The sequence below is a fragment of the Eurytemora carolleeae genome, unplaced genomic scaffold (assembly GCF_000591075.1).
Source record: "Eurytemora carolleeae unplaced genomic scaffold, Eaff_2.0 scaffold435, whole genome shotgun sequence".
In the NCBI taxonomy this organism is placed as follows: Eukaryota; Metazoa; Arthropoda; class Copepoda; order Calanoida; family Temoridae; genus Eurytemora; species Eurytemora carolleeae.
In genome coordinates this window covers 221,313-245,143 of record NW_019396475.1, presented here as the reverse complement: position 1 = coordinate 245,143, position 23,831 = coordinate 221,313, and the positions used below count along the sequence as shown (strand labels likewise).

The window sequence follows — 23,831 nt, the reverse complement described above, 5'->3', positions numbered from 1 at the left end:
TACAGTCCCTTTAAACGTAAATATGTCTATATAGTCCTTTTGAACGTAATTACGTCTATACAGTCCCTGTAAGCGTAATTACCTCTACAGTCCCTTTAAACGTAATTACGTCTATACAGTCCCTGTAAGCGTAATTATATAGACGTCTACAGTCCCTTTAAACATAATTTCGTCTACACAGTCCCTTTAAGCGTAATTGCGTCTAAACAGTCACTTTAAGCGTAATCACTTCTACAGTCCCTTTAAACGTAATTACGTCTTTACGGTCCCTTTAAACGTAATTACGTCTATGCAGTCCCTTTTAACGTAAATACGTATATGCAGTCTTTTAAGAGTAATTACGTCTACAATCCCTTTGATTGTTATTACGCATAAACAGTCCCTTTAAGCGTAATTATGTCTATATACAGTCCCTATAAGCGTAATTACGTCTAAAGTCCTTTTAAACGTAATTACGTCTATACAGTCGCTTTAAGCGTAATCATGTCTACAGCCCCTTTAAACGTAATTATGTCTATACGGTCCCTTTAAATGTAATTACGTCTATGCAGTCCCTTTAAACGTAATTACGTATATGAAGTTACTTTAAGAGTAATTAAGTCTACAGTCCCTTTAAACGTAATTACGTCTATACAGTCCCTTTAAACGTAATTATGTCTATACAGTCCCTTTAAACGTTATTACGTCTAAACAGCCCCTTTAAGCGTAATCATGTGAATTCAGCCCTTTTAAGCGTAATTACGTCTATACAGTCCCTGTAGACGTAATTACGTATATACAGTTCCTTTAAGAGTAATTATGTCTACAGTCCCTTTAAGCGTAATTACGTCTTTACAGTCCCTTTAAACGTAATTACGTATATACAGTCCCTTTAAACGTAATTACCTATATACAGTTCCTTTAAGCGAAATCACGTCTACAGTTCCTTTTAACGGAATTACGTCTATATACAGTCCCTTTAAGCCTAATTACGTCCACAGTCCCTTTAAGCGTAATTATGTCCTTACAGTCCCTTTAAACGTAATTACTTCTTTACAGTCCCTTTAAACGTAATTACGTCTATACGGCCCCTTTTAAACGTTATTAAGTCTATACACTCCCTTTAAGCGTAATTACGTCTACAGTCCCTTTAAACGTAATTACGTCCACATTCCCTTTAAGCGTAATTACGTCTTTACAGTCCCTTTACTTGTAATTGCATCTTTACAGTCCTTTTAAACGTAATTACGTCCATACAGTCCCTGCAAGCGTAATTACGTATACAGTCCCTTTGAACGTAATTACGTCTATACGGTCCCTGTAAATGTAATTACGTCTAAACGTCTTTTTTATCCAATGGGACATGTTAAGCTTGATTTCATTTTCAAAAATCACCGTAGGTTTATCAGATCTGAAAACTCGGTTAGAATTAAATAAATTAATTTTATTTTGAAAAAAGAAAATAATTCAACAGCCGCCGTCGTCAATATTTTATCAGTTATCTTACAGCTGGCGTTTCTTATATAAATCATTTTAAAATGGATGGTAATTAAGAATTAATTTATATAGCGCCTTTGTGCCTATTTGAAAATTTGTAATATTTAATGATTGAAACTAGTGTTCTTTGAAGCTTTAGATACAATTTCTTAATGAATTAAAATTGATTTGTTCCATCTGAGCCAAATGAGGAAAAGAAAAAAATACCCTAACCGCAGCTCTGATTTATACATAGAGAATAGAATATATAGAGAGGAATTTAATGTTACTAGAGTATATAGAGGATACAGATGGTTAGTACTAGAGTGTACAGAGGGTACAGAGGTTTAGTACTAGAGTATAAAGAGGATACAGAGGGTTAATACTAGAGTTTACAGAGGATACAGAGGTTTTGTACTAGAGTATACAGAGGGTACAGAGGGTTAATACTAGAGTATACAGAGGATACAGAGGTTTAGTACTATAGTATACAGAGGGATCAGAGGGTTAGTACTAGAGTACACAGAGGATACAGAGGGTTAGTACTGTACTGCATAAATTCTGTACAATCGTCTCTGAAGTCTCGTCCTTTTTTGGGTAACCCTGTAGCTAGTAATAGTTGATACATACATAAATAACGATATAATTATACATGTATACTCTATGTTTATCAAAACCTCTATTGTATATACCGGTTATATATGGAGGAGAGAGAAGAACCATTAAATCCTGTCTTAATTCATCATATTCTCATCAAACTGACAGATTCAGAGTAAACCTTTCTATTTACTCCAGGATGGGTAAACAACCAGGGTAAAAACTAAAGGTTTACATTGTATCTATTGTTTACATTGTATTTATTGTTTACATTTTATTTATTGTTTACATTGTATTTATTGTTTACATTGTATTTATTGTTTACATTGTATTTATTGTTTACATTGTATTTATTGTTTACATGTATTTATTGTTTACATTTTATTTATTGTTTACATTTTATTTATTGTTTAAATTATATTTATTGTTTACATTGTATTTATTGTTTACATTGTATTTATTGTTTACGTATTGTACAAGGCTGTACATACTTTGGATCTTAGGCTCTTAGCACTCTGTTTACTTCTATCTGCTAGCCGAGTTTCAAAACAAAATAATTGAATTAGTTTTTCTCTTTCGTCTTTCCCAAATCCACACACCTCCACGTCCCTAAACAAACCATCACTCTGATCCTCTTGAAGTTATTCTATTCCCCTCCCTACCCCCCTTTTACACCCCTTTCACCCCTCTCTACCTTCTCTCTACCTCTCTCTACCTTCTCTCTACCTCTCTCTACCTTCTCTCTACCTCTCTCTACCTCTCTCTACCTCTCTCTACCTTCTATCTACCTCACTCTACTTTCTCTCTACCTCTCTTTACCTTCTATCTACCTCACTCTACCTTCTCTCTACCTCTCTCTGCCTCTCTCTACCTCCTCTCTACCTATAGCTGTCCAAATTGTAACACCCAGAAAGATGTAACTTATGAAAAAAATTCCCTACCTTGGATACATAGGACAGGTGACATATCTCTCAGATAAACCATTCAAACAGAGAAAGTCGTCTTCCGCCAAAGGCAATAATCAGACTTATGGGCACAGAAGTCAGAATTTTGTGTTGTAAATCTTGGGATCAAACATTGATCTTCATCTTATTCAGATCTACAGATTAGTTCAATTCCCGCGGTAGTCATACCCTGCAGGACAACTTGAATTTAAAAGTGTCCATTTTGGATATCGAGATCAAGGGTTTAAGATGTAAGTTCACACAACCGCACAATCTGATTGGTAAAAGCAACACCGGATACTTCTCCTACTTTTGAATATTCATCAAAATATGTAAAACTTGAAAAATGATATTTTTTGTAAAAGGATCTAGGATCTACAGGAATTATCCAGGATCCAGGAATTATTTTTTTATTATTGTTGACATTATATAGACCTCCTTTGTTGTCTAGGGATAATATACTGCACAACGATTGTTTAGAGAAAGGACAACAAACATATTTAAACTTAAATCATGGATAACAAAGTTTTTACGACCTCGTAAAGAGACCTTTAACTTGATTTAAAGGAAACACACGTTTGAAGATATTCTTATTTTTCTAGCTGAAAATCTAGTGTCGGAAATTTGAGTGTATAATGTGTACACCAACTCGAATTTTCTGTTAGAAATAGAAGGATATCTCATTCATTCTTTGTGAGACCAATGTTTAGATTGAAAGGGTACTGTTGTGAATCTAACATGCTACTATACTATATCTACTGAATTTTAAACAAATGTTTTCTTTAATTCTAATGGTTCATATATGTACATAGAACCCAGTTGCAGCACTGTATACAGTTTCATAATAAATTGAATAAAATATATTTTCATGTTTTGGAAAAGCTCTGCTCAACCCCTTCCTTTGAAGTCCAGATTTTGTTCTTTATTATATTTTGTTTACAAGTTTAAAAATAATTTATTAGAAACGTGTAATTTGTGTAATATGTAATACTAGCTCAAGTGCCAACGTTGCCCGTGTGTTGTCAAAATCGTCCAATATTTGACCACCTTGTTTGTCTTAAGGGCACATATGTAACATGTTCTATTTACGTTACATGTTTAGGCTGATGGTAACAAACACACATATATATCTAGCTAATTACATACATAATTCGCCGATTTCGGAAGTTGAGACAAAAATATAAATAATCTTTTTACAAATTCAAAAATAAATTCATTATTTGAAAAATTCTTTCTAATTTTATGCAGCACGAAATAAAAAAAAAATAAAAAAACTTTTTTACTTTGATCAAATATTATTTTATGACTTCCTTTTATGTGCTGAATCACGAAAACCGTCTATCTCAAATAAAGATATTGATTTTTATCAATTATTTAAACAAAAATGTCTAATAATTTTAAACCATATATTTTCACAATACGTCATATTTTTTATACATCATAAGATAACATTTGATGAAAAGATGTATACGTATATTTAATGTTTAACATTAAATTCAAAATCTAGAAATACTCTGGCATATGATGAATTATTTTATATATTTTGATAAGAGAAAAACAGAACAGTGATAGATTTCTCATGTTTTGATAGCTGGGCTTTATTAATAACAAAATATTTTACAAAACTCAAAATTTAATCCTTCGATTGACAACAATATGTAAAATTTATTTTCTCAGCTTTTCTGCTCTTGCTTCAAAAAGTCATTTTTATTCATTATTTGCTCTGTTTTTATCATTAAATGTAGACATATTGCAAGGTAAAATTGCGGGTTTTTTTCTTCTAAATCTATGTTTTTTTCAAATATAAATTATTATTTTTTCTCTTTTCTTTAGATTCAAGGGTTGTGTATTGACATAAAACAGAATAAAATGTTTTCAACAATTTATAAAAAAACACATAAATGTCAACATTTTCTCCGTCAAACAGAAGAAAAATTTTGATGCATCTATTTATCATTTTAACATTTTTATATTGATATCGCACTTGATGCTTTGGGAGACGGTTTAAAAAGGTTTCTAGTTTTAACTTTATCAACTTAAAAATACTATACTATATCTACAGAAAAAACACATTCGAATTACAATTACTTTACAGTGTAAAGCAGTTTAATAGATTTAAAGAATTTAAACCGCGTCACTGAACCGCCAAAAACTGGTTTCAATTGAGCGCCGGCTCAAATCTTGAAACATTGAATACAATTTTAAGTGGAACCAACCATGTTAAAGGGAGTGTTCGCGAAAAATAAAAGGGGGTATAGGCTTAATGCGATAAAAAAGCGCTTTTGATCGCTACTAATCTTACTTCTGTCTGTTGCGTCTATAAGGAGAAAATTGTTAAAGACGTCTCATACAAAATAACACGGCGTCCATACAAATTGAGAAAATTTCAACATATGACTTAGACCGTAAAAAATCAATTTAATATCAAACAAATCATTCAGATATTACAACTTATAGTCATCGATTATCTTTCGCCACATTTGTATATATTTGATATTTCATAATATGTTTTAATTGTTATGATCTGAGAGTTACTTATGAAAACATTTATTCCTGTTTCGAGGATTTTTGGTAATGAAGACGACATTTTCATATTGTCCAGGAATGTTCGAAAACAAGTTGTAAGCTAAATATTATTTTAAAAAACAAAATCAAAACTTTAAATTTAAAGATAAGAGGAAGCTATCGTTGTAATTTTAAATACCATTTAATTACTATTTAAATAGTGGTATTCTCGATTCACAATGCTACCATCTAAATACTGGCATTCTTGATGAACAATGGTACCATTTACACCTTTATCTGATCAATAATATGATACATTTTTTAGTTTAGCTAGAAACAGAAATTTAAGAATGTATATATATATATATCAGTGTAATTTTGTTTGGTATAAATATTATTCATATGTTTTCTTTTTTTCAGATGCTGAATTGGATTCATATCTTTATCTGTCTCTCAATGGGAACATTCGCGGAGCAAGGTAATAATTATCAATTTCAATTTTTTTTTCAAATCCTTTTCACTCTGTAAATTATTACTAATCCGGTTTTATCTATGGAACTGAGGTCTTGCCACAAACAACAATTTATTATCCTTATATCTGTGCAACCTAATAATGTTAATGTTAACTATTTGATAGTTTAAAATATCTAAGGTCTACACAACAACGAGTTAAAGATATAGAAGACAATCAGAGGTTGTGGCAAGAACCAGATCCTTAGTTTTGTTTCTTTATTTATCAACCATTTTTTAATTTATTAATTATGTAGTTCTTCAATCATTTATTAATTCATTCTTTTTCTTAAAACCATAGCATATATAATACAGTGAATCCCATAAAACTGTGGAATAGGAAAATAAAATAATTATGTTTATTTGATGTTGTTGTGAAGCAAATAGCTTTTCCGCTTGTTTTGAATAAAATTGTACGCTACATACTATTGCTGGGTTTCACTATTTCTTAAAATCATAGCATATATATATACAGTGAATCCCATAAAACTGTGGAAAAGGAAGATAAAATTATGTTTATTTGATGTTGTTGTGAAGCAAATAGCTTTTCCGCTTGCTTTGAATAAAATTGTACGCTACATACTATTGCTGGGTTTCATGATCATTGGACCCATCATTTGTGCCATCTTCCTATTCCCCATTTTTATGGGTCCTCCTGCTTATTATGGATATTGTTTGACTTACTTCTATTCAATATATGCATGTTGTATATATATAAATATATATATATATATATATATATATTTATAACTTTTTAGTTTCATGATTAATTTAATCATATATGCATATTATGCATGTTGTATATATATACATTTATAACTTTTTAGTTTCATGATTAATTTAATCATTGCATATTATGCATGTTGTATATATATACATTTATAACTTTTTAGTTTCATGATTAATTTAATCCTAAATACTATACTTTCAATCATTTAAATGAAAAAATGTCGTGCTAAATTTTTCTTCAATAATGAAATATTCTAATTAAAGGTCAAATTATTAAAAAGAGGAATATTTTCATATCTTAGGTTTTAATCAGAATTTCTTAACTTAAACAGGCAAAATTGTAAATTTTTGCGCAAACTTTGCGTCACTTTTAGCTTAGATAAAACAGTCTGAAATTTGCGAACAATTCCTTTAATCTATTCAATCTAGTGTGGCCCCTGCATGATCCTGGTGGGTCTATTCGTCAAGTCATTGCGTGTGCTCCGCACCCCTTAAACATGAGTTGCCCTGGGGATTCTACAATACAAATCCACAATGGAAACTACGGTAGATTTACCATCACCCTCTGTAACGACCAGGTAACAAAATTATAAAGGAATTGAGTCTTCGCCACAAATTCTGATTTTCCAACCTTTATATCTTTGCAACCCAATCTCGTAGACCTTAGATATTTCAAACTATGAATTCTGATAGATCAAATAATCTAAGTTTGAAATATCAAAGATTTACACCATCAGATCGCGAAGGTATAGGGATAAGAAAATTTGAGTTTGTGGCAAAGACTCAGTTCCTTTATGAATGTGCCATTCTAAAGAGATTGAGTCTTTTCCATGAATACTGTAAGATTAGATAATCTAAGTTTGAAGTATCAAAGGTTGCAATGATATAGGGATTAGCAAATTTGTGTTTGTAGTATAGACTCAGTTCCATTCTTCAAGTTATTAAAGGGACTGTACCATAATTTCAAGTGTTGTGTGGAGTAGTTAGTCCAATCACAACCATACCCTTTACGCACCTCTGCCCCTTTAGTCAAAGTAAATTCAACCTATATGAAGCATAACGTCTGACCGCGTCAACCTTGTTGCACCGGCTAGTCCTGTCCATAGAGCTAGGTACAGTACAAACTGGGACGGGAAAAGTTGACCCGGCTCGCAAATTCAAATGTACTACGGCTGCCCGTGCATTTGACTTACTAAGGATGCCGGACTAATTCTTAGTTCTCTACAGAAACGTTTGTAATTATTGAACACTTTGTTTGCAAGCTGTTTTATTCTTCAAGAAATATTAAAATTAGCTTTCTAAAAGTTGCAGAAAATAAAAATGTCCATTTAAATATTTAAAACCACGTTGGACATAGCGGAATATTCTGAATTTTTGAGAAATATGTGTAATGTCAAAAAATATATAAAATATACTGTAAACTAACGTACACAGTATATTTTATATCATTTATGAAGTAAAAAATCTAGTGCAGTTCACATACGGGGGGAGGGGGGAGGGCCGAGGGGGGTGTAGGAGGGGAGAAAGAATAGGGTTTTCTGAAAAAGGGATGCAGTGATTTGAGAAAGGGTACATGGTGGGGGGGGGGGTGGTTTGTTTAATGGTTAGATTTCCTCGAGTTTAAACCCCCTGGATCCTATGTATAGAAATGTATTCTGGAAATCCATTAAACCCTCAGCGTTCACAAAATATCAAATAAACTTGTTAAAAGTTTCCTTTCAATCATAATTTCAATATAAAATTACGATTCATCAAAATTTACTAATTATCTTATATTGTACCATGCTTTAATGGGAAAAGTGTTCCATTATACTCTTTCGTTAATTTTGATTGATGCATTTAGTTCGAATCAAAACTTTGCGAGAAATAAGAGATTGCTTTCTTTAATAATAATAATCTTTAATTTCTAAAGAGTTAGTTTAAACAGAATTCAATCTAAAATCAATAATATTTATTAAGGTGAAATTTTATTTTTTCATTTTTTAAGAAATAAATATGTAAAAAACATTGATTTATATTGGATAAATAAGATTGTTTATTTTTGTTGTTAAGGTCGTCTTTGATTTCCGATAACTATAAATGACATAAAGTGATTGAAAATAAAACTGAACGTCTATTGAGCTTTCCAAAATGTGGTCTACCGTCTTTGTATCTTTAACTGCTGTATTGGAGACTCAAATTCCCAATCGCTTGATCTTTATATCCACTGTGGGCCTTTTTTAATTTTAGGACCAAACCTTAGTCTCTTGATTTTAATTATTCCTCCTCAGGTCAAAGCTTCCTTAAACCTCTGATCAAAGCTCCCTTAAACCTTGATCAAAGCTCCCATCGAAACATGGCTGGGTACTTTTGGCATGCTGCAGGGATACCGAACAAAGATTAAATTAATCTGTAGATGAAAATCCCCCAAAAATATCGAGATCAGAGTTTTCCATTTTTAATCTTTTTACATTAGACGGATATCCCACCGTGTCAATACATTATTTTCTCCGCAAAATCTTGAGGTTTAGATCCCGAGAATTGAAAACAAAGTTGTCAGAACCAGAAACATGTCTTTTCTTCTCATCTCCTGCAGTATTATAGAGAAACCAATGGTCAAACCTTACTCCGGGTTCATCCTTGGAGTGCGTAGAGAACTCATGAGATATATTTTTTGTTTAAATCTTACTCCGGGTCCATCCTTGGAGTCTATAGAGAACTCATGAGATATATTGTTTGTTCAAACCTTACTCCGGGTTCATCCTTGGAGTCTGTAGAGAACTCATGAGATATTTTGTTTGTTCAAACCTTACTCTGGGTTCAACCTTGGAGTCTGCAGAGAACTCATGAGATATTTTGTTTGTTCAAACCTTACTCTGGGTTCAACCTTGAAGTCTGCAGAGAACTCATGAGATATTTTGTTTGTTCAAATCTTACTCCGGGTTCATCCTTGGAGTCTGTAGAGAACTCATGAGATATTTTGTTTGTTCAAACCTTACTCTGGGTTCAACCTTGGAGTCTGTAGAGAACTCATGAGATATTTTGTTTGTTCAAACCTTACTCTGGGTTCAACCTTGAAGTCTGTAGAGAACTCATGAGATATTTTGTTTGTTCAAAACTTACTCTGGGTTCAACCTTGGAGTCTGTAGAGAACTCATGTTTGTTTAAATTTTACTCTGGGTCTATCCTTGGAGTCTGTAAGGACTCTTGTTTGTTTAAACCTTACTCTGGGTCTATCCTTGGGGTCTGTAGAGAACTCATGAGATATATGGTTTTTTTAAACCGGTCTTTAGGGAACTCATAAGTTATATGATTTGTTTAAACCTTACTCTAGGTTCAACCTTGGACCCTATAGAGAAATCATGAGACGTTTGTTTGTTCAAACCTTACTCTGGGTTCAACCTTGAAGTCTGTAGAGAACTAATGAGTTATATGGTTTGCTTAAACCTTACTCTGGGTTCAACCTTGGGGTCTATAGAGAACTCATGAGTTATATGGTTTGTATAAACCTTACTCTGGGTTCAACCTTGGAGTCTGTAGAGAACTCGTGAGATATTTTGTTTGTTGTAACCTTACTCTGGGTTCAACCTTGGAGTAGCGGTAGAGAACTCATGAGATATATGGTTTGTTTAAACCTTACTCCGGGTCCATCCTTTGAGTCTATTGAGACCTCATGAGTTATATTGTTTGTTTAAACCTTACACCGGGTCCATCCTTGGAGTGTGTAGAGAACTCATGAGATACATTGTTTGTTTAAACCTTACTCCGGGTTCTTCCTTGGAGTCTGCAGAGAACTCATGAGATATATGGTTTGTTTGAACCTTACTCCGAGTCCAACCTTGGAGTCTGTATGAGATATATTTGCATATATGTTTAAAGGGGGCCTGTTCCCGTAATGGAGTTTGATCGATTTACAACGATGTTATTTAAATTTTAAAATGATTAAGGTTAAAATATCCTTTTTTGATCACTCTTGTTTTCTATACATACTCCTAGATTCTATCCCATCCTTTAGTTGAAAATACACAAAAACATTCTGCAGAACTGACCAAGAGTAAGATGTCAATTTTACAAAACTTTGATGCGACACAGTTCAAAATGTATACTAAAATATTTATTTTAGAACAGGTCACACACAAAAAGGATGAACTATATAAAAGTTAAAGTCTTAACAAAAATATCATCCACTATTGATTTTGTTTCTTAAATAATTATTTTTAGTGCAAAACTAAAGAGGTAGGATTTGATAAACAGTGAAAAGTAGTTTAAAGAGTTATAGATAGTAAATTTACCTTTCCAGTTCATCTCCCTCTACTTAGCTCAAATATTTATAAGTATCGACCTCTGGTTGGCAAAAAAAAAACTAAAAACAATTATGTCACTGTCAAGATCAATTTAGCTTAGTGTTAGTGGAAGAAATAAGAAGATAAATTCTAAATGTTCAACAAATGACTAATTAAATTCTGAAAATGTAAGATAAAAAGTAAATTCTAATAATCCCATCTGAAGGGAATAAAACCGGGATGGATAATTACTCTCAATGGTTTCTGCTGGCTAAACCATTAACTGTAGGGCTGGCAAAAGTTCCATATTACCGAATAGAGTTTTTTGCAAAAAAACGGAAAATTTCGTTATAATGAATAAAATGATCCGGAAAGAACCATTAATTAAAAATAATCGAGAATTTTGTTGATTTTTAAGCATCACTCAACCCAACCTAAAATATTTAATTTTAAAAAATATAAGACTTTAACCATTCTCCGGTAGGTTGTAAGGATGGAAAAAACGAAGAATGTTTTGGACAACTTAAAAAATAATTACATTAGCTAACGGAAAGTTCTAAAATATTAGTGGTTAAAAATGTAATTTGTAGGGTATATCCGTTACATACATTTACTATCTATTAATGGGACCAGCGGTGGCCTTCATTCAAAGATGACAATGCCTGATCAAATATGAATTAGATATCAGTTTCATAATTTTGAAAATTGATTATTTAACATTTTTATTTATCTACAACAGTGACTTAGGCATTTTTTTGCATGAAAACATCTTGAAAAGATCAGAATTTAATGTTTTAAACCTATAAAAAAGACAATATCTTCCAAATTATTGATCAGATAAATAATTTAAGGGTACTGTAGTAAATCGGGCATTGTCATCTTTGCATGTAAGGTCACATCAAATTACGCTTACAGTCCCTTTAGCAAACGGATTAAAAAAATATGGACGAGCCCATACCTGCTTTTGGCTCTACCATTAATTAAAGTATATTATCTCATTAACCCTGATTACACTAGGATATAATGGTTTTAGGAAACCGTTCTAAACAGCTCAAGAACTAGTTAGAGCATTATTGTTCTTTTTTTCCCACTTCGAATATAATTGTTTCGATGTATTTTTAAAACAACAACAACATTTTTGTTTGTTTTTGAAATAAAAACTTTTGTCAAAAACTAATGAGCAATAAATATTTTCCACTACTTTACAGGGAAGTTAAGGGAATTTTACTTTACCACGGGTTCACAAGACCACTTTTGCCCACAAAACATACAGAGAGCCGCGAGGGATGTTTTGCAGGAAAAATTGGTAGAGAGAACCCGTGGTTAAGTTACATTTTTAATTTCCCGAAACAGTCTGTTGATATGAAAATGCGCGAATTTTTTTGAACGAAAACTTCGCAGAGCGGGTCCTTCATTTTGGTAAAAAGGCGGTAAAAATTGTCTCCCTAAAAGAATAAAAATTGACAAAAATACGTCTGACATGGAAATGTTTAAATATGCTAACATTTAAAAAAATCCTAATATGCAAGTTGCAGCCAAACAAGTTTTCTTTGGTAAATCTTCCATGGCGTATCAATGAAAACGACGAGGTTGCAAAGCAGGACCTGCAATTCCACATAAATAGATCTTCCTCGTAATACTGATTTTGAAATGATGATACATTACAAATGTTCAGGGAGCCCAGAACTGGTCGGTAAACTGCTACATGAGCGAAGCTGTCTCACTCATGCGCAGTGAATGTAACGGGAAATCATCATGCGCAATTGCCGCTGAAAGTTTTGCGCACAGGACGGATCCGTGTTCTGGCACGCAGCGCTACCTGGAAGCACATTATACCTGTACTAAAAAGACAGGTAAAGATTTATAACAACTAAATTAAACCTTTGACCTCCATATTTAATTTCATTTAGATAATGTGCGGGAAGTTAGATATTTAAAACAACAAATAATTTACTAAATTCAAATTAATGACTTGCCTTGGAGAATCAAACAAAATGGAGGAAAGAAAAGTTCACAATCTTCTAAAACATTATTTATCTCCTCCTAATGGGGTTCTTTCAAGAAATGTCAGAATTTAGCAGAGTGGTTTTAATATTAAATATGAGGATGATTCAAGGATAAAAACCCTAAAGACTGCAGTGAACATAGTTCCCTCGCTTACTTTACAGCTTGTTTGGAAATCTAAAAAGAAAAATTCACGTTTCTAGATTTGAAGTTTTTTTTGGAACAATGACAGAATTATCCTGGTATCCTGGTATCCTGGTATCCTGGTATCCTTTTTCCCTGGTATCCTAATTTCCTGGTATCCTGGTATCCTTTTTCCCTGGTATCCTGATTTCCTGGTATCCTGGTATCCTGGTATCCTGGTATCCTGGTATCCTGGTATCCTGGTTCCTGGTATCCTTGTATCCTGGTATCCTGGTATCCTGGTATCCTGGTATCCTGGTATCCTGGTATCCTGGTATCCTGGTATCCTGGTATCCTGGTATCCTGGTATCCTGGTTTCCTGGTATCCTGGTATCCTGGTATCCTGGTATCCTGGTATCCTGGTATCCTGGTATCCTGGTATCCTGGTTTCCTGGTATCCTGGTATCCTGGTTATCCTGGTATCCTGGTTTCCTGGTATCCTGGTATCCTCCTGGTATCCTGGTTTCCTGGTATCCTGGTATCCTGGTATTCTGCTTGGGGCATATTCCCTCTCACTTCAATTCCTAGAAACTACTATTTCTGAACCTGGAATACAGAACTCAGATTGAATATTCACACTCTTTACACTCTACACTCTACACTCTACACTCTACACTCTACACTCTACACTCTACACTCTACACTCTACACTCTACACTCTACACTCTACACTCTACACTCTACACTCTACACTCTACACTCTACACTCTACACTCTACACTCTACACTCTACACTCTACACTCTACACTCTACACTCTACACTCTACACTCTACTCTACACTCTTTACTCTTTACTCTACACTCTTTACTCTACACTCTACACTATACACTCTTTACACTCTACACTCTACACTCTACACTCTACACTCTACACTCTACACTCTACACTCTACACAACCTTAATACTATTTTTTCGTTTCAAGTTTGGACAAGTTTAAATTTCTTTTCTCCTATTTACAGTGGTGGTTTTGAAAGAATTTGGTTAACTAGCTGTCTTAAATAGATAATGGAAGCAACCTCAAACCAGAAAAACTTTTTTTCTAAACATATTTTAGAATTTGTAAATTTTACAATTTTGCTTTGAATACAAATGTAGAAGTATTCATTTTTTTCATGATATTTATCATGTATATATTTTACATTTATAAGGCTTTTAACTCTTGGCTGCAGAATATTTTTGTTGTTCTATCTGAGTGAATAAAGGATAAACAATGCTCTTGAAAACAACAAGAGAATAGAAATTTTTTAGACAATTTAAATTTTCTTAAATTATTTAAATGTAGAAGAATATATTTCTTCTGATGTACGAGTTCTTAACCTTTTATCGATTTTCAAAATTTTCCTTTAAATATACTTTTTTAAATACAATAAGTACAATAAAATAAAAAGTACTAGCTGGGGAACCCAGCGTTGTACAGGCGGGACAGTTAGTTAGTCCCACAAATTACCTGCCAATTGTCGGAAATTATGATATTAGATATTTTCCCGATAAAAGTCGACTAACTCAATTTAGAATCTCAAAACCAAACTAAGAACATTCCCGTGGTTCTCCCAAGGTCCCAGATCAAAATTTGAGGCAAATCGGTTCCCGAGTTATTATCGGAGAGACAAAAAGACCAACAGAGATGACAACTTTATATATAAAAGATATTTTAGGTGGTTTGGTAGCTACCCCTCCATGGATGAAACTAGGCTTCCAGGATAAAGGAGGGAGGGTTCCTATAACAGCTCCGCCTACAACAACAACAACAACCACAACAACTACAACAAAAACTACAACAACAACGACAGCCACAACCACAACAACAAGATATGTAACAACAGCTTCTACCTCTACTACAACATTAGATAAGAGTTTAGTGACTAGAGACTATAAATATTCCTCCTCTTCTGGTGCTAGGATAAACCAACCTGTTTCCGGTCTTAATCCTCCTCAGGGGGTTCTCCAGGTACCACAAACTACAGAGGGAGAAGGATCTAGACCTAGAACCGGAGCTAGAGTTCGGGATGATTTTATCCCAGAGCTCCGGGATATTACAACAACTACACAAAGGAAAGTTCAAACATTAAGTTTTAATTAATCTTTAAATATTATTTATCTCGAAAAGCGGAGAGAGATTAAAGTTTAATACAAGTTTTGTAAACATACAATACCATGTACTAGTTTATGTTTTTCTTAAACTTTAAGGGACAGCAAGCGTCATTTCAAGGGACCCTCCATGCTAAGATGGCAATGTCCAGTTTACAACCGTACCTTTAAAACCTTAATCTAATCACAATTGTGGAAGATACCGTGCTTATGAATGAAAATGAAAATAAACAGTTTAAAGAAACAAAAACATGGATATCTAAGTCATATCTTTTCGTTGTTTTTTTAACAGAAACATAATGACTTCGATAATTTTCGATAGATTGAACATAAAAATTTAATTTCTTCGAAAATTCTAAATTCGATTATATTGAACCAATATCCCAGAATTCCTGTTCCACTGAGCGAGGTTTGGTGTGAACCTGAGGTTCGGAGAAATATTCTCTGGCCTGGGTCTAGAATAGAGACGGTGGCCAGGGTTCCATGTCCTTCTGGAACCCTGGGAACCGGGAGAAGAAGATGTTCCGTCCAGGGTTGGGAAGCGCCACTGCTTGTCGAATGTTCCTCCAACTGGTTGCTAGCTCTGGTGTCAGAACTACCATTTACTCCGGATACATCATCCCTCACTCTCACCCTGCACACTAACATACAGAGGCTGAACCTGTACGGTGGGGATATCAAGGTTATCTTGGAGCTAGTGGAAACGAGTCTTCAGCGCTGGAAACTCAAGAAGAATATGTTCCAAGGACGGTTTAGAGATCAATCTCTTTCTCAGTTTTCTCAGGTTCTTAGTTTCCTACTGGAGCGGGAATCCCTGGCGGCGTGGATGGATTTATCTCCGACCAGCTTCGAGGCCCTGAGAACTAGGCTTTTAGAGGTGCTACAGGAGCTTTGTCTCAGCTTGTACCCTGTGAATCCAACTCTGATCCGCTCCTCTCTCCACCTGGACCCGGAGAGCTTGAAACCTGGGGCAGAACCTTATTCTTTCATTTTTCCTAACTTTGGTAAGTTTTATGATTCGTTAAATCTGCATTTTTAAGTTGTTAACTCCTCCGTAGAGTTTCATTGAATTGAAAATTAGAATAATTTTTGCAGTAGTTTCATGCATTTTAAACTTGATAATAGGGACGCGAAATATCTTTTTCACCTTGAACTTTTATAGTATTTAAAGGAAAGTTTTTCGTTTAAATTTTAGAATTATTTTGCTGAATCTTGATCAATACATTAACAATTTACATTCGAAATTATAAGTAGTTCTAGATATTATAGTTTTGATAGTTCGTGAGTATTCTCTTAAATCTTTATGCAATTTTGTATATTCTCTGTCCGAAAGTAAATGTTGTAGCCCTACCAAAAAGATTAAGATTGATAAAAGAAACTCTATCCTATCCTAAATCTGCTTCTTATCGTTAATCTTACTTTAGTTAATTTCAAAATATAACAAAACATAAAAATTTATCCAATTAAATGAGAACCAGAAACTCTGGAATAGGAATGAGACTTTTAGACTCAAGTTATATAATCAATAGTCCAATGAAAAAGTGATACACTAATTTTACCAGAGTAAAAAAAACCATTTTACCTAAAATGTGGTTTATCTATTCCACAATTTGCTGGATCACACTGTACTAAAGTCCATGTTTTTAATTTTCTTGTTATAGAGTGTCGACTATCCTTGGTACCAAGTTCAACCCCGTGGAGCTGGACGGAGAAGGACCCGGAGCAGGGTTCAGAACCAACCCTTCTCCTCGGAGCAGATTCATATTCCCTCTCCGTCTCATCATCTCCATTCATAGATTCAATCTCAACCAATTCATCCGTTCTGGCAGTCCTAGGTAACAAACATATATATGATATTAAACTTTGTAATTCGAGAAGTTGGATAAAATGTTCTAAATATTCTGTCAGTTTGGATATATGGTCTCAGGATATTTCAGGGTATCTTAGGATATCTTGGATTATATCAGGATATTTAGGGTATCTTAGTATATCTTGGGTTGTATCAGGATATTTCAGGGTATCTTAGGATATCTCAGGATATATCAGGATATCTTGGGTTATACAAGGACATCTCAGGATATCTCACAATATCTCCGGATATCTCCGGATATCTCCGGATATCTCCGGATATCTCCGGGTATCTCCGGATATCTCGGGATATCTCCGGATATCTCAGGATATCTCAGGATATCTCAGGATATCTCAGAATATCTCAGGATATCTCAGAATATCTCAGGATATCTCAGGATATCTCAGGATATCTCAGGATATCTTGCAGGATATCTCAGGATATCTTGCAGGATATCTCAGGATGTCTCAGGATATCTCAGGATTCAGGATATCTCAGGATATCTCAGGATATCTCAGGATTTCTCAGGATATCTTGCAGGATATCTCAGGATATCTCAGGATATCTAAGGGTATCTCAGGATATCTCAGGTACCTCAGGATATTTTGCAGGATATCTCAGGATATCTAAGGGTATCTCAGGATCATTTCATAAATCCTTAATAATATTTATTTTAAGGTGTCACAAGGGTAGATACAATCTTCTCAGTTCCAGAACAATCCAAACATATCTCACATGTAGATGCTCCGCCGTCTGAGCAGGTAAATACACTGTCGTTGGAACAGGTAGATACACCGTCATCGGAACAGGTTGATACACCATCATTGAAACATGTAGATACGCCGTCATCGGAACAGGTAGATACTCCGTCATCGGAATGGGTAGATACTCCGTCATCGGAACAGGTAGATACACCACCATCGGAACAGGTAGATACACCGTCGTCGGAACAGGTATAGATAAACCATCGTTGGAACGGGTAAATGCTCCGTCGTCGGATAAGGTAGACGCTCTGTTGTCGAAAAGGGTAGATACACCGTCATCGGAAAAGGTAAATGCTCCATCGTTAGAAAAGGGTAGATACACCGTCATCGGAACGGGTAAATGCTCCATCGTCGGAAAAGGTAGACGTCGAAAAGTGTAGATACACCGTCATCGGAACGGGTAAATGCTTCATCGTCGGAAAAGGTAGAAGCTCCGATGTCGAAAATGGTAGATACACCGTCATCGGAACAGGTAGATGCTCTTTCCGTTAGAATAGGTAGACAATCCTTAAATGTAAATGGTTCAATGTTGGAATAGGTGAACAAACCTTACACATAGATGCTCCATTTAAGTAACCTTTTGACAAATGTTATACAAAGATGACCCTTTTCTTACCCCAGGCCTACTTGCTTATACTCTTTAACAGAAATTATTTTTCTCCAAAATCAGTAAGGTAAATCTTTGACATATACTTTCCTATTTCAAGACAAGTTCAGCACATGTTTTCAATGATTGCATTTTACATTTTTCATTTTTTTTTTGTAGATAAAGCTGGTGACACGTATTGTTTCCATCTATTCTGGGTCTGTTAAAAACCGGTTTGTGACGCAGGCGGTCAACTTCACCTTAGCGCATACCATACCCGGAGATACTGTACATAAGGTTGGTTCTTTATACATGTACACTGTATAATTATACAGTACCACAGTTCTGGAGCGTTTATGTAAACATTTGAAAGCAATATAAGGACTGTACAGATGTAATTTCAAGTAAATCTTTTTTTGTGTTGCATATTTAATCCACAAAGGTACAATTTAAATATTTGTCAGATTGATGGGACATTTTTAACAATATTTATTTTACCGGATCCGGCTCTCAATTATCAAATATCTTCAGCATTGATGATTACAGATGGGTTAAATGTTAATGTTGCAACTCCAAACATGGAGGGTTACTTACGTCTCTGCAGTCTCTTTTTTATAAAAATGTTTATAAATATTTGCTTTCTTTCCAATTTGTTTTTCTTTCTTCTCATAAAATTATTTTCCCCATTTCTTTCAGATTTAGTTTTTGCAACATCACATAGTTAATGTAAAATATTAATTAAAAGTTTCTTTTTATATAGTCGATATTTTCATACTGTAGGATTAATAAAACTGTGGAATCTGAAGACATAATCACTTAATATATTTGATGTTGTCACGAAGTAATTGTCCTCTCAGTACTAACTTGAAAATCAACAGAAAAACGGGAAATAGGTTTCTCCTATGTGAATACTGGCGTTTACCTTCGTTCCCCCCCCCTCCCCCTTAAAAAGCTACTACAATGGAATTCGGAAAACTGTGAAATAGAAAGACGACTGTTTTACTCGAATTATTATTTAAAATTAACATTAAACATAGCAATTAGTGTAAAAACAGCCATTTCACTTCACTTAATACGTTTATATCCAAGCAATTGGCAAAACAATCTGTTTTGTAACATCCTATACATAGTTTCAGTAGAAGTAAATATTTCCATTTACTGATAGCACCGATTGAAGGATACATATCTCTGATTGGAAAATGAGATAGATAGAAAGATGTTACCGCCATACTATTTCTATTGGTTCAGAATAGACAACANATCATTCATCATTCATCATTCATCATTCATCATTCATCATTAATCATTAATCATTAATCATTAATCATTCATCATTCATCATTCATCATTCATCATTCATCATTCATCATTCATCATTCATCATTCATCATTCAAAAACCGAACGATCGTTTTTGGTTACTTAACTTACTTATGTCCTTCTATTTCTTCTCAAGATAATTTTTTTTTGCAAAGTTAAGTTAAAGTAAACTTTTACAAAATACATTTTTAAAATATAGGAACCTTATTTCTATTTAACAGTGCCTTTTAAAAGTCCGAAAACCTGGAACATTTAGAAAAACTAACCAAGATATTTCCCATCAATAGACATATTTACTGTTTAGCGTTGCCTGTATTATGTACTGGTTTAGTGTTGGCTGTATTATGTACTGTTTAGCGTTGCCTGTATTAAGTACTGTTTAGCGTTGTATGTATTATGCACCATGTTATGTACTGGTTTAGTGTTGCCTGTATTATGTACTGAATTATGTACTGTTTAGCGTTGTGTACACTGGGACCTGCAGCGGCAAGGTTGGACCTCTAGTGGATGTACAACAATACAAACGAATCTTAGTCATACATCCTGCTCATGCCAGTACATATCTACGTACACTGTACTGCAGGATACACCAGGACATCAGGTACATTCGCAGTACATAAAGCAACCAAATGAAAACAACAATTTCCAAGTCCAAATACTCACACAAAAACACTTAAAGACCTTTAAACATCCTCAATGTAAAGTTTTATATTGGCCTTATACAATTTCCTAATATTTTCAATCTTCTAAAATGATGTGGGACACCGTGTATACTGTATAGTTTATTTTATTTGTTATAAAACTTGAATGAAATCAGGGCGCAAAACAAGGTTGTATAATAAGGTTGCTTACTCTCGATGGGCTCTAATTCGAGAAATGTCGTCTCCTAAGCATAGATAGATACAATCCTCATATGATGTCACTGATTATAGAAGCGAGAGTTGCGTCATATTAGGTTTTTATCTATCTATCTTAGGAGACAACATTGGAGTGCAGCAACCTTATCATACAACCTTGGAGCAAAATAACAATTTTAACCCATGGTATTATATATAAAGTATGTGAATTTGACGATATTATGTTTTTTGTTGAGTTAAAACATTTTTAACTTGTGTTTTCTCGTCTGATATAAAAATATTTGAGCAAGACTGAAACACTAATTCAATTTGACAAAATGTCCGATCTTTTAATATAAGAACAATAAAGACTTAAGNGGTAGTAGTAACTGGAATAATAGCTAGATATTGAAGTTTCCTTTTAAATACATTTCGAAATATTTTTGTACTAAAAAAATTAACTCACTCGTTCTGGAATCCATAACCCGAAGTTCTCAAATTTTTTAAACATTAGGATAAAAACCAAGTTTGATTTAGAGAGGAGTGAATCGTTTTTATATTTGGAAAATTGTTGCATTCTGTTTTTTCTTTTCTTTTTCTCTTTGCTGAATTAATGCGCAAATTTCTTTTATATAGAAGCAATAATTTGATATATAGATATATATAATTCTCAGTTAAACCATTTTAAAAAAAATAGACAGTCTCTTACAGAACAGATTTGCTTCTTTTATCTTCCTCTTTTTTACTTCAATGTATTTGCAGTTTAAAATCTGAAAAATATAAAAAATTGGGCAAGTTATAGCAAAAAAAATTTTTTTTTATTCAAATAAATGTCAGTTAGACTAAATAAAGAGTTTTTTTTACCAAACTCGGTCAAATTTCAATATTTTTCAATTCTGTAAATTGATTTGAATTCGGAAATTCAACCCGGTTTCAATTTTCAGTTTTACTTTTACCATACTTGGTTATTTTTTTCAACATTTTTTATCATAAAACCCCATTTGAGACAGACATTTTTTATATATGTGAAAAATGCATTTAATAAACATTCTTAGTATTTCCAGTAGAATACTTTTTGCTTCTGTAAAATTGTTTCAGAAAAATTTCACTCCCTTATTCTTTATCCTTTTTTCTTTAATGTATTTGGGGAATCAAATATGAAAGCTTCCGAAAAAAATAGAATTAAGGCATTGTTGATATTTTGCTTTAAACATCAAGAAGTAAAGAATATTTGAAAAATGAAATTGGCAGATGTATTGTGCACTGCACTGCACTGCAAAAACGTGTTGCAATTTTAGAACAAACGATTCGCATTCGCTATAAAACAACGGTTATTGCAAAATATTAAATAAAATCAAATTCAAATTTTTTTTTAATTAGAATCAATCCTATCTGGTCAAAAGTAAAATTGAGATTTTCAACACTTTATTTGGCGGATTTTTTAATTTTCAAAATTAAATTACACGTTTGACAATCCTTAGAATTTGATGCATCCTTTTGTGCATAGTGAATATGATTTCAAACATCCATACTGCCAACTTCATCCTGCCTTAATAGGCCTGGGACTTCCTATAAAACTTAACGACTTTTCTAAATCTCAGGTTGAGCCAAACTTCTTGGTTTCATGCATCGACAACTCTCCTTAAAGGGACTGTTAACGTAATTTTAAATGACTCTTCATTAATAGAGTAGCAACGGTACCCTTGAATGCCTTGTCTCATCAAATATGAATTAGATATTCATGTCTTTCATTTTGATAGCTTATTATTTTCAATTGCAGTTTTTCTACAAAAGTGACTTGCACATTTCTTGCAAAAGAAAAGACTATATTAAAAATAAAGACAGAAAACTATATTTTATTACACATTATTGATAAAATTAAGGTGTCAAGGGTATGAAATTTAACTGTCCCTCTTTACATTTAGAGTCATTTAAGATTACAATGACAGTTCCTAACCCCCCCCCCACCCCTCTCTTGAAAAGCCACCTAATCCTTTTGTCCACTTTTATCACCCTCTGTCAACCTTCTTCTTAATTCTTACTCCACGTACACGGTTTCTGAGGTTTCTGAGGTTTCCGAGGTTTGCTTTAAACCGTTCTTATGCTTAAAGGGACTTTATATGTAACTTAAAGGGACTGTATACGTAATTTAAAGGGACTGTAGAAGTAATTTAAAGGGAATATAGAATTAAATTTAAAGGGACCGTCCTTTTAAAAGTGTGGATTGTCCGATTTACCACGGTACTCTTTGTCTCTTTTTAACTGGAGAACATATCATTGTTTTTCTTTAATGATATTCAATAAATTGTCTTTCTTTTGCAAAAGTCCTTATTACGGAGAACCACAACGGAAAACAATCAATTCTTAGAGACAAAATCAGGGATAATTTCTGTATTATGCTCAGACAAAGAATTTAAGAATACCATTGAGCATCAAACATGTAACATAGTAGTTTAGTTTATAATTGATTTTAATTGATCTACTTTTCTTAAGATTTTCTTTGCAATGAATATCTACATGAATCTATATATAAATTTGGCTTGTCTGTCTGTTTGTCTGTCTGTATGTCTGTCTGTCTGTTTGTATCCAATAAACTTCAAAACGGCTGAACCGATCGGGCCCAAATTTTTTGTGGAAACATCTAGGGACCCCAAGGAAGGTTTATGAATGATCAAAATTTCAAATATTTGTCTCCATCAAAATTCGATCGTCATTAAATTTTTTAAAATTTTGAAAATCCACGAAATTTTTTGTGAAAATCCGCAAATTATTTTTGTTTTGTTTTACGATGTACACAAAGAGAACATGTTCACAATTAATTTAGAAGATGGGCGCGAAGCGCCCTCTTAGGCTAGTAAAACTAAAAAACAAGAAACAAAAAAATATTAACGTGACTTTTAACAGTATCTTAAACAACGCAATAGAAGAAAACCGTTCTAAACCTTAGTTACAATTCATCTTTGAATGATAATATTTCCGTTGCATTTACCAATTATTTACAGCTTTAAATTGATAAAATAACTCTTGTAAAACTTTTAAAGGCGCACTTGGCTCCCCTAGGTCCCTCAGGATGTATACCAATATTTATTGGACTCCTAGCATGTTCTCTTGTACACTGATTTATTCAATTACCGAGAAAAGAGAATAATAAATCCAATGGATAAAAGGAGAATAGAGATACAGGGTGTCCAAGTGAATA

The 23,831-nt window shown here is 33.4% G+C and overlaps 1 protein-coding gene across 2 annotated transcripts in view; it reads left to right on the top strand.

Moving 5' to 3' along the window:
- The window catches only part of LOC111703956 (latrophilin Cirl), a 41,571-nt gene that overhangs the window by 1,910 nt on the left and 15,830 nt on the right, over positions 1-23,831 (top strand). For both annotated transcript variants that reach the window (XM_023476055.1, XM_023476054.1), the window contains exons 2-10: positions 5,922-5,979; positions 7,170-7,318; positions 12,678-12,855; positions 14,847-15,243; positions 15,667-16,283; positions 16,941-17,114; positions 17,807-17,889; positions 18,659-18,775; positions 20,257-20,397. In XM_023476055.1, the coding sequence (XP_023331823.1) occupies positions 5,922-5,979; positions 7,170-7,318; positions 12,678-12,855; positions 14,847-15,243; positions 15,667-16,283; positions 16,941-17,114; positions 17,807-17,889; positions 18,659-18,775; positions 20,257-20,397 (1,914 nt within the window). The remainder of the gene's footprint in view (positions 1-5,921; positions 5,980-7,169; positions 7,319-12,677; positions 12,856-14,846; positions 15,244-15,666; positions 16,284-16,940; positions 17,115-17,806; positions 17,890-18,658; positions 18,776-20,256; positions 20,398-23,831) is intronic.